The sequence below is a fragment of the Bufo gargarizans genome, chromosome 8 (genome assembly GCF_014858855.1).
Source record: "Bufo gargarizans isolate SCDJY-AF-19 chromosome 8, ASM1485885v1, whole genome shotgun sequence".
NCBI lineage: Eukaryota > Metazoa > Chordata > Amphibia > Anura > Bufonidae > Bufo > Bufo gargarizans.
In genome coordinates this window covers 20,653,658-20,665,578 of record NC_058087.1, presented here as the reverse complement: position 1 = coordinate 20,665,578, position 11,921 = coordinate 20,653,658, and the positions used below count along the sequence as shown (strand labels likewise).

Sequence of the window (11,921 nt, the reverse complement as noted above, 5' to 3'; positions counted from 1 at the left end):
ATACAGTATAACGTCTCCTTGTGGTTTTTTTTTCTTTCTTTTAAATAGGTATTTATCGCAATATATATCGTTATCACAATAAATTTCTTAATATTGTTATGCAAAACAGGAAAGGGTGGAGCCTAAAGAGAAAGGGGTTTATATTATTTATATTAGGGGGGTGCCCGAGTTTAGTCTCGCCTAGGGCAGCACAAAACCAAGCTACACCACTGGTTACATAGCTTCATAAATCATTATAATGCTATGCGACCCCGGCAGTGCTGGAAGTTCAGGATGGGAGCTGCGCTGTGGGTCTGGGGCGTAACACTCACTCGTCTGAAAGTGCCTAATTAGTATGCACATGAAAATGTTGCGCAAGTGAGCTGAGAATAGGCGCGAGTCACCATGGAATTCCGACTTCTAAAGCGAAATTTTGCACAACTCGCCACTCCAAACTGCTGAAGAAAAGTCCGCCAGTCCTGGAGTGGAGTAGAAATTAGACAGTTTTTGCGACTAAATCGGGGGGGAGGCACACCTGCATAAATAGGTCAGGAAAAAAAGTTGCAAAAGTTAGAAAACTTCTGAATAAGGCCCCATTCACACGTCTGCAATTTCGCTCCGCATTTTGCGGAACAGAATTGCAGACCCATTTATTTCTATGGGGCCTCACGATGTGCGGCCCGGCTCCGGAAATACGGATCCGCACGTCCGGGTCCACATTAGCGTTCCCGAAAAAAATAGAACATGTCCTATTCTTGTCTGCAATTGCGAACAAGAATAGGCATATTCTATTAGTGCCGGCAATGTGCGGTCCGCAAAATGCGGAACGCTCATTGCCATGTCCATGTTCTGCGGATCCGTGGATCCGCAAAACACGCTACGGACGTGTGAATACATGCACACGACCATATGTGTTTTGCGGTCCACAACAAAAAAATGGATGATGTTCCGTATGGCATCCGTTTTTTGGGCAGGTCTAATGTTACAATGCCTATCCTTGTCCGCAAACTAGAAAAAAATAGGACATGCACTATTTTTTTTGCGGGGCAACGGAACGGACATACTGATGCGGACAGCACACGGTGTGCTGTCCACGTTTTTCTGCGGACCCATTGAAATGAATGGGTCCGCATCCTGTCCGCAAGAAAAACGGAACGGACACGGAAACAAACGTTTGTGTGCATGTAGCCTTTAGTCTCAAAAATCAAAACAGGCGGATGAAGAACAAATACCTCCAAAACAGGCGGATGAAGAACAAATACCTCCAAAACAGGCGCATTTTCAGAAGCAAATGCAAATGCAAAAAAAAAAAAAAAAGACTGTAAAAAAACTGCGTATAACAGGCGCATACACTATAGAAAAAATGCCACCTAATGTGCCTTGGGTGTTTTTAATGCAAAAAAAAAAAACTGCCGGAGACTCAGGTGCAATAAACGGCAATAAAACTGCAAAAGTGTAAAAACCCGTGTGAGGAGGCGGAGGCTGCCCCCAGACAAGCTGCCCCCGGTCACCTGCGGCCGCCCCCGCTTCCTGGAGGAGATACTTTTCTTTTCACGCATTCTACTGTAGAACAAAACACGTGGGGCCCCTCTGAGGGGGGCCCCCGACATCAGAACCCACACCTTAATCTTACAGGAAGTAACCAGGAAGTGACCGGCTCCAGCAAGGATGGGGTTAATGCTGGTTGCTATCTGGGGTCAGACTGAAGGAAGATTAGAGAATCAGCTGATCCTGAACGAGCATCAAAACAAAGCGCAGGGCGGAAGACCCAGGAGACACCTCCCCCTCCTGTATAAAAGCCGAGGGCAGAGCTGGATGGAGCAGTAAACAAAGTGCGACAGAAGCAGCAGAGACCATGAAAGAGGGCGCTGTGCACGTGTGCGAGCTGAAGGCAGGACACCCTCCTGCAGGTAAGTAGGTGGCACTGGGACTGGGCTAGTACTAGTATTTATAATTATTATTATTAATATTTTTTTCAGTTTTTCAATAGTGTGGCTGCAAACAAAAGCTGATGTTCTTCTATTAATTCTGCCCCATGGGCTAGTATGCCCTGGACAGACCAGTGTATGGTAGTGGCTGGGCCCCCCACCAATGGTGTGAAAATCTAAACTGGATGTGTGTGGGTCCTCCCTGTGTCGTCGTCCCCCCCCCCCCCCCCCCCCCCATGGCCACCTTGAAATGAACATGCGTATTTGGCTGCATCTGTTTTTTTTATATTCTATACATTGACTGGAACCCCCCTTTGATTAAGTGGATGCAAGCTAACATTTTCATTGCGTAGATGCGTATTTTATTTAACTTCCTATATTTTTATTTTATTTTTTTTATATTTTTTCTAATCCTATAAGGAAGGTGGGGGGTGGGGGGAATCATTCTCAGTTTGGTGTAAACTTTGCCATTAACCTATATGGGTGACACCCAGACGGATGAACGAATCCCAGACTGGTGAGCTGCGCTGTTGTGCTAACTGAAGAGGTCCAGGCGGCCATCTGTCAGTAATGTTTTATCAGCTGAGTAGATCTGGATGGACAGGGGGGGGGGGGGGGATTGCTCATAATTGGTTTGATGCAATAATAAAACCAAGGCTTTTTTTTTTTTTTAACCCTTTCATAGCATCACTATTTTATTTTTCCTCTGGGGTTACGCCGGTATCGTCCGACCTTCCCCTTGTGATACCAATGACTATATAATGTACAGAGCAAGATATCGCTGAACTTTGCAGGGTTTGGCAATTAGTAATGTAGCTGCTGCAGGGCAGGTGTCTGTACAGGAGAATATTTCTGCAGTTTATGAACATTCAAATTCTCAAGGCTCTACCATAGCCTAAATGTAACCCTGCATAGTTATAGTGCAAACTAATCTCTACTGAGCACTTGTGCCTGGAACAACATACCGCCATCCATTGTGTAGTAGATGGAGCTGGTTACAGCATCTCTGCTCCCATTCAAGGTGTTATCCTGAAAATGATGTTGGGTCCAAGTCCTGGCATGCCAGCCCCCCCCACCTGCATGCACACAAAGCACAGCGCCGTACATCGTATAGTGGCAGTACTTGGTATTGCAGGTCAACTCCATTCACTTAAATGGGACTGAACTTCATCTAGGCCATGTGTCTGATGTACAGTAGTGTCACTGGCCACAGAACAAGGGCCCCTTCTCGCAGCTGATCTGTGAAGGTCCCAGGTCTCAGACCCCTGCTGATCTGATGTTTATGACCTATCCTGAGGATAGGTCCTCAATTATTTTCATATTTTATTACAGGATAACCCTTTTTATGCAAGTCAGATGAGCGCTGCAGTAACCAGCTCCTTCCGCCACAAAATGGAGCTTCTTTTGAACAGCTGATTGGCGGGGGTGCAGGGTGTCCGACCCCCGCTAATCGGATATTGATGGCCTAACTGGGGAATAGGGCATAATATAGGGGTCCAGGGATTTCAAATAGAGATATATTATATATTTGAAATCCCTGTGTGTTTAATGAAGAACAGGGGAAATGTTTTACCCAATACAAGGAGCACATACACAAACTAAAGGCTATGTTTGCCTATGGACTTTTATTGGTCTTTATTAAAAATGTTGAGCCCCTTTCTCTGTGCAGCCTTGAGTTTCTTTAGTGGCAGAGCGGACTGCTCCTGATCTGACCTCCTAAACATTTATTATTGCTCAGTTCTTATCTTACTGACAAGAATGTGTGTTTCTGAACTTCTGTAATTTAAAGAATGTTTATTAACAGCAGAAAGTGAAAGTGCCATTGACACGGCTAGACAAATGGTTAACCCTTTGTGACAGAACAGCTCAATACCGTATTTTACTTTTCCTTGCTGTTACTTAGCTTTGGTTAAAATGACCTGTGTGAATTGGGCATAAGGGCAATTATCTAGTTTGGCTCATAATGGGGGGTATGAAAAGCAAATTAAGCAGAGAAATCCGACCTGTGGTTTATCATAAGGATTTTGGTTTATTTCTTTGTAGTTAAAGCTGGGGGAATGAGAGTCTCCAAGAAACAAGGAAATGAAGAAAATGTTACACCAGAGAAGACGGCAAAGAAAAGCTCATCTGAAAAGCCAAGGTATGGGGGTTGCATACCAGAAGTGTGTACATCCTGTCTAACCCTTTAGATTGTAGAAGTAATGTAAACTGGTAGACTCTGAAGAAGGATGGATCACACATCTACATGCCAGGCATTGATCTATTGCTTTGCATCATTTATAAATGTGTACATGAAACACTACAGTATATGTTTTGGCCAAAATGCATGGACCCACCCACCACGTTAAGGTGGTCTTTAAGGAGTGGATCCCTGATCTAAATTACTGCATGGTTACCACTGCCACCACAACACAGCACCTGTAGATGGTGAGACCCAGCAGCTCACCAACACTCCTGCTATCAGGAAAATCCTCCACGGCACTGGGCCCCACCAACCTACAGGCACAGCAACAGCCACCCCGCAGCACCACACCATGTGAACAGATCTCAAAAGTTCCTCTTCAGAAACCAGACTGAGACCCAGTAGGAGATTAGTCCCCATCAGGACATGACCACATGGTCAGGTTTCTGTGTGCAGTTTTAGAAGCCGAGATCAGACGTGGATTATGGAAGGAGAGAAAGTATAACGTTTTTACTTCTTTTGACATTCGCTCCTGGTCTTGGCTTCCAAAACTGCATGCAGATTTTATTTATCTGTCCACTACTTGTTTTGGCATAAAAAACTGCATGTGGTGCATGAAATCTGCACTATTGTCAATCCAGAAGATGTTATGGACCATAAGATGCACCTAGGTTTTAGAGGAGGAAAACCTTTTTAATCAGACCTAAAATAAATGCCCTTGCCTCTCCTGCTCTGGATGGCACTGCTCCCTGGTCTTCTTGTCCGGTGCTGCACTGCGACCTGATGTCGCCCAGTGTCAGGTCATGGTGTAAGCCTATGTCCTGATGCCATTGCAGTCAGGACATGTGGTGTTTAAGTTGACCAAGGAGCAGTAAGTGTAGGCAGTGCAGCACTGACTGCTCCCTACATCTCCTCCCATCCGGGACAAGAAACCTGAGGAGATAAAAGGTTCACACCTCCACCAAGCACCAGTTCAGTTTTCCTGTCCTCCAGATAGGAAGTTCCTAGGAAGTTTGAAGATTCTCACCTGCAGCTGGGGGGAGGCCCAGGTTCTGATCCGATGGGGCCTTCCCCTGCATTCACAGCGGCGCCGGGCTGTGTTCAAGCGGCTTCCCTCATGCTGTACGGCGTTTTGCGTCCTCCTTTGCGCGGGGCTTAACTCAAAAGTGGTGGGGGGGCGGGGGAGCGCCAGAATAGCCTAGGCGCGTCTGTTAAAATATAAATGGGGCTGTGGGGGAATCCAGCCAGCTGATGTAGCACGCTGTGCTGAAGAGGCTCCATTCCTACAGAATGATAGAGCCAGCAGATGGACGCGCTGAACCCCTGGAACCCTCGAGGCCCGCTAGTCTGGTACCGGTCCTGAGGAGTGGGGACAAAGATCAGTGGTGATCTTGATCTTTTTATTAATGGGGGTTTTGTTTAGACTTGTTTTAGGTTGCAAAGACCCCCCCCCCCCCCCCCCCCCCCCCCAAAAAAGCAGCTTCAAAAACAAAGCATAAAGTGTGCGGGATACAGAGTGGCCCTAGCATCTTCTTATTCTAAGCCATTATGCACGCCGTGTATCGATAAACTGGTGGCGGAGGAGTCTCAGAGCCTCTCCAGAAACATGAGGTTCTTAATACGATCCGAGGTCAGGGCTTCCTTAATCATTTAAAAAGGGCCTCCATAGATCACCAGACAAGTCCCCGGATGTTAGGGTTTCTGATATAGACCTCTCGGACGTGGCTGGCCATTACGTCGGCTAGAAGGATTTCAGAGATACAAGCTTTCTCGGCTTTTCCACCGTATACTTGGATGACAAGGTTATCATCGGGCCACTCCCATCCTTTCAGCCAAAAGTGGTTACGGACTTCCACAGAAGTCAGGATGTTATCCTTCCAATGATTTAGAAAGAGGGTATCATTGCCTTGACGTTAAAAGATGTCTGTTAACTTATCTGGAGTCTACTTCGGCCTGGAGATTAGAAGAAAACCTCCTTATTCAGTTTTGGGGTAAGAATAAGGGACGAAAAGTGTCCATGGCAGTCATTGCTAGATGGGTCAAAAGGGCCATTTCCAAGGCCTACCTAGCACAGGGTCTCTCTCCCCCTTCAGGGTTTGGAGCTCACTCCACCCAATTGGTGGCTATGTCCTGGGCAGAGAAGGCGGATGCCTCTCTGGCCCAAACTTGTAGAGCAGCAACGTGGAGTTCCCCACATACTTTCTTAAAGCATTACAGGCTAAAATTTCACGCGGATACTGCCTTTGGTAGTAAGGTGCTTCAGGTGGTGGTCCCACCCTAATTTCCTAATTAATAGTCTATCTTGCATGGGGTGCCGTCATGGGTGAGGCGGGGAAAACATTGGTTTTCTCGATACCAATGATGGCACCCCCAAATTTTTTAAAGTTCTTAGGGAATTTCCCTGATGAACAGTCTAAATCAGAAGAAATATAATGTACCGTATTGGATCTCTTTGTGTGTACCTCCGGAGTACTATTTATAACTATCACTGGTGCTTGGTGGGGGTGTGAACCTTTTTATCTTCTCAGGTCTTCTGTCCCGGATGGGAGGTCCCTGCTCACATGGGGTGCCGTCATGGGTATCGAGAGAACCAATTACCGGTAAGCAATGTTTTTCTTATTCGCTGCAGTAGGAATCCTGTGTAACAGCAACTTCAGATCCACTGAACATCTTGCAAATCTGTCATAAGCTCTTGTGTTAATGGTTTGGTTAGCTGAGTACAGGAGAAGTTCTGGATACTGAAGCCCGTTCCGCTTGGTTGTTTATTATGGCTGCACGTTGAGATGTTACAGATCACTGAGCCTCATTAGCTAGAGAAACGCTGTTCTAAAATCTAGTACAAGATGTCTTCTCTGCCTCCCTGACAGCTCGGCGGTGAACCTGACCAAGATGCAAGCCATGAATTTCCTTGCTGGAGCTCTAGAGAAGGTTGGTACCTGCCAGACACCTGTGTCTAATTCCTGATAAGATCCAAAATATGGTCCCAATCCGTTGCCTGGAAAGACATTGCTGCTTTCTTCCAAACAGCAGCACACCTGCCCACAGTTGGGGCACTGTTTTTGGTAGGAAACTGCTGCCTTTTTTTAACCCCTTAACAGTGTGTGTGCAGATAAGACATTGCCCTAATTCCCTTGCTCTAGAGGAGCAGGTGCAATTGATGTGCACTGTTGCAGTCAGCACTTCTGCTGCCATAAAGATTGTCACCAGGTTCACGGCCATCTCCCAGAGAAGATTGGTCTTGCTCTGATGTAAGTGACTCTTCATTGGGAGCTGTCTCTGTCTTCCCAATGTAATGTATCACTGATAGAAAGCAGGGAAGAGAGCTCTGCCATTATACTGGAGCAGCTGTGCTGTGAAAAGACGGTCGCACAAGAAAATGGATTGCAGCTGTTATTTTAGATTATTGGCTTTCTTGGTAACTGGTCTGGAGGCTTAGGGGTACATGGTTGGGCAGCACCTGGTTCTTATCATGCATGAACTGTTAGACTGATGTTGCCCAACCTGACAGTGGCAATTATACAGCAGGTGAACACCATAGACAAAGGGGATGGTGACTCCAAACTGTCAAATTATTTCTACTTTTCCAGGAGGAATAACAAAGGAACTGCATACAGAGTGCTTGAGAACTACATGGAATAAAATGTGCAATACGCATTGAATTCAGGTGTTTCATTCATTCCCATTGCCACAGGTGTATAAAATCCATGCAGTTTAACCTTTTTATAAACATTTGGGACTCAATGGCCCATTCTGAAGAGCTTCCTGCATCCCCCAGTCAGGTCATGGGATTTCTTCCCTCCTAGATTTTCCACCATCACCTATGACTGGTATTATTGCAAAGGAGAAGTTTTTAGAAACCACAGCATGGCTCATTCAGACAAGCTGACCGTGTTTGTTGCATTTTGTGGACCGCACATGGCCGGCACTGATAGAGATGCCGTCTGTCTGCAATTGTGGACAAGAATACGACCTGCTGCTTTCTTGCACTGTGTGCTGTCCAACTCTTGCAGCTCCATTGAAATGACTGGGTTCCACATCCATTCTGCAAAATTGCAGAACAGATGCAGTTGTGTGAATGAGCCATCCGGGAACAGCCTGCCAGATCCATTACTGCTGGACAAGTGCCACTGAGCACTGCGGCATATGTCCAGCCATTTCTCTGCATATTGCGCTTGTTGCAGCTGGATCTCTGCCAGTCCCATTATAGTGAATGGGGCCGGATGGAATTCCCAGCAGTGCATCACTGTACCCGGCAGTGATGGCTTCACGCAGATGTGAAACGGGCCTTAGAGCAGGGTCAGAGTCCTGAGGAGCTTGGTGCATAAGTCACCATCTCTCTTCTGACAAATACATGAAGAGTCCAAACCCCTTGTGCCATTAAGATCAGAATCTGCTGTACAGAGTATCATGGCAAATATTGGGGTAATGTTGTATCACCAGCAAAAAAATGTAAAAGCATATTTTCTTACTATATTGAGTAAATGTATACAAATTGTCTTAAAATGAGAAGTAAGCTACCGTATTTTTCGCTTTATAAGACGCACCCCAGATTTTAGAGTAGAAAAATAAGAATTTTTTTTTCATCAAACCTCATATCAGCCCACTCAAAGCCTTATCAGACCTGAGATTAGCCCACCAGTAGCCCCAATCAGACCTGAGATTAGCCCACCAGTAGCCCCAATCAGACCTGAGATTAGCCCACCAGTAGCCCCAATCAGACCTGAGATTAGCCCACCAGTAGCCCCAATCAGACTAAAATAAAAAATCATCTTGCCTGTCCTGCTTCACGGCTCCTCTTCTGTCGCACCCCCATCTTTCCGGCCTGCGCTGCACTGTCATATGACTGCGTGCAGCATCAGGTCATGGTGTGCGCAATACGTCCTGACACTGTATGGGGTCAGGACAGTGCAGCGCAGGCCAGAAAGATAGGAGCGTGGCACAGACCAGGGAGGGTAAATTGCCTGCGCATGTGGCGCTTCGCTCCCCGATCCTAATACATACTAGTGAGCACTTCCATAATGGAAGCGCTGACTAGTAGTCTTTCTATACTGTCGCTAGTAGAGTTAAGCGAACCTACCTTTTTGGCAGGTTCGGGGTTTAAGTAAATTACATAAGTGATTCAGTTCTCACAGAATCAATCGTGCAATTTAATGCCGGCATGCTGTATAATAGAAGTGTATGGCTAGCCCCTCTGCTTGCCATACACTTGTATTATAACGGCACCCAAAACGGAACTCCTCCGTGAAAACTTAATCCATTTCGTAATTCGCTTAAACCCTGAACTCTAACCTGCCGAAAGGCAGGTTTGCTCAACTCTAGTCACTAGCCCAAAAAATTAAAATTGACTGAATGTCACTCAAGTTGAGAGGTTCACGGTCAATGGGACTATAATCAATTTATCCATGGCCATGCAGCAGCCGCTCATCCCTACTCAAGTGAATGGGGCAAAAACTCAATACCAGCAATTACCCAGAGAAGGGAAAATATATATAATATATTTAATGCTGTTTTCTTCTACTCTGCTCCTGCAGCTCAGCCACGAATTTCCTGCAGAAGCTGCACAATTGGCTCACCAGAAGCCCAGACCCACAGTGGAAAAGGTCATCCTCAACAAAAGACTGCACATTATCCAACAGCCGCGCAGATGTTAGATTGCCTGAGCTTCTGACATGATTACATTTTGTATAAATATATTTTGTATCTGTCAATAATAAAGCACTTCAGATTATAAAGATGTCTCTTCTCGTCCTTCACCTGGGTACCATCTACTAGTGTACAGCATTGTGAAGCCCTTGGCATTACTTGAGCAATCCAGGCCACTATTTAGCATCTGTTTTATTAAGGGGATTATGACAACTTGTAATATTCTGATTGCCTAAAACTGCCACTAGAGGGAGCTCCGTGCAGACAGATGGATACAGCAGCCATCATCTGGGAGTGTGTGGTGGGGGAGGTTCACTGCTGCATTAGGGCCCAAAACAGTATGTTGCAGTCTTGTTCTAACGAGGCTAGAACCAGCCCTGTACCTCACATGATCTAGAGATCTACTCATTCTTTGCTCTGCTAGATTTGGATGGGACTGAGCATTGGCTTCCGTCTCAGTGAGCAGGACAGGGCAAACAGCAGGTGGCGCTATACAGAGCTTTTAGTGAAGAATGCAGTGGCTATACTAAACTTTTAATGACGACATGTATTTAAAAATTTTTGATCCAGGTGCTGGTTTTGAAAATGTAGCCTCCAAATCAGAGTGTCAGACATTCTGCTATGTAGACACACTGTGTACCATTCTATGGCGTTGCTACTAGATGCAAGGCAGGTCATGGCACAGCAGACCGCCACGTGTGTGTACTGAAAGTTACCGATGTCTGATGTGATACTGATTTGTTTAATGTGTGGAGATTTCTCAAAACTGGTGTAAAGGAAAACCAGCTTGGGGCTCATGCACAGGAATGTACAAACAGCGGGTCTGCAAAATATATATATATATATATATATATATATATATATATATTATTTTGTGTGCAGACTAAATGTTGCAGACACAGCTGGGGCCCATGCATTGACTGCGATCTGCAGTCCACAGCATAGGCCTTACACCTTTTGTGTGTTAACCCTTAGTTTCCCATAGCAACCAATTGGATTCCACTTTTCACTTTCCAAGGGAGCTCTGAAAAATAGGTTTTCCCCTCACCCATGACGGCACCCCATGCGACCAGGGACCTCCCATCCGGGACAAGAAACCTGAGGAGATAAAAGGTTCACACCCCCACCATGCACCAGTTCAGGTTTCCTGTCCTCCGGATAGGAAGTCCCTGGGAAGACTCCTCGTCGGTTCTCGCCTGCAGCCGGGGGGAGGCCCAGGTTCTTATCCGGTGGGTGGCCTCCCCCAGGTGGCGTTATGCTCTCCGGGGCTGCTGCCTACAAGTCTGGGCTCCTTCTTCCCCCACATCCCGGCGCTGGCCTGAGGGAGCCGCTATGGCCGTGTTCAGGCGGCGTCCCTCCTTACTTCCGGGGTTGCCGGTCTCCTGCGGCGTCGCAAGGGGGCGTCTGCCCATGCGCGTGCCCCGACGCGGGGGGGCGGGGCTTAACCCGGAAGTCGGGTTCAGCGCTGATGTGTGCCCCGGCGCGTCCCTAAAATATAAATGGGGCAGAGGGGGGGAACCCAGCCGGCTGATGTGGCACACAGTGTGGTGCTGAAGAAGCTCTTGATTCCTGAAGAATGTCGGAGCCTGCAGACGGACGCGCCGAACCCCTGGAACCCTCAAGGCCTGCAAGTCCGGTACTAGTCCTGAGGAGTGGGGGCTAAAAGAAAAAGACCTTTGGTGAGACGTACCTTTTTCTTACTAATGGGGTGTTATCTGCTTGATTTGTGTAGGTGGTAAAGGCCCCCAAAAAAGCAGCCTCTAAGACGAAGCATAAGGAGTGTGCGGGATGTAAGGCCCCCCTAGCTTCCTCATATTCCAAGCCGTTATGCACCCCATGTATCGATAAGTTGGTGGCGGAGGAATCTGAGCCTTTCTAGGAATATGAGATCTTTAATAAGATCAGAGGTGAAAGCCTCTTTAAGATCCCTGAGTAAAAATCGCCCGCGGTCTCCGGAAAAATCTCCGGATGTTAGGGATTCGGATATAGACCAGTCTGACGTGGAAGAGAGAGAAGCGGGCCAGTTACTCTCTAATGACGCTACTTCGTCAGCGGAGGAAGAAACAGGGGGCTCCTATTTCTCACCCGAAGACACCCAAAACCTCCTTAAAGCAGTCAGAGCAACTATGCAGTTAGAAGAGGAAAAACAGGCTAAGTCGACAGCAGATATTGCCTTTCAGGGGTTAGGT

General features: G+C 46.8%; 1 protein-coding gene across 2 annotated transcripts; it reads left to right on the top strand.

Moving 5' to 3' along the window:
• Positions 1 to 1,738: 1,738 nt before the first annotated feature.
• Positions 1,739 to 9,821, top strand: DAPL1 (death associated protein like 1). Of its 2 annotated transcripts, XM_044304039.1 has the most exons (5): positions 1,739 to 1,889; positions 3,951 to 4,047; positions 6,618 to 6,689; positions 6,957 to 7,017; positions 9,621 to 9,821. In XM_044304039.1, exons 1-5 carry the CDS (start codon positions 1,835 to 1,837, stop codon positions 9,738 to 9,740), a joined length of 405 nt encoding a protein of 134 aa, XP_044159974.1. In that variant the 5' UTR covers positions 1,739 to 1,834; the 3' UTR covers positions 9,741 to 9,821. The 2 variants fall into 2 exon arrangements, with proteins under 2 accessions (XP_044159974.1, XP_044159975.1); XM_044304040.1 differs by lacking the exon at positions 6,618 to 6,689.
• Positions 9,822 to 11,921: the final 2,100 nt, after the last annotated feature.

Excerpts from the sequence above, each read along its gene's own strand:
- DAPL1 (XM_044304039.1), top strand. The coding sequence starts at position 1,835 with ATGAAAGAGGGCGCTGTGCACGTGTGCGAGCTGAAGGCAGGACACCCT. Across the intron at positions 6,690-6,956 it reads ATCGAGAGAACCAATTACCG|CTCGGCGGTGAACCTGACCA; the intron begins GTAAGCAATGTT and ends CCTCCCTGACAG. Across the intron at positions 7,018-9,620 it reads TTGCTGGAGCTCTAGAGAAG|CTCAGCCACGAATTTCCTGC; the intron begins GTTGGTACCTGC and ends CTGCTCCTGCAG.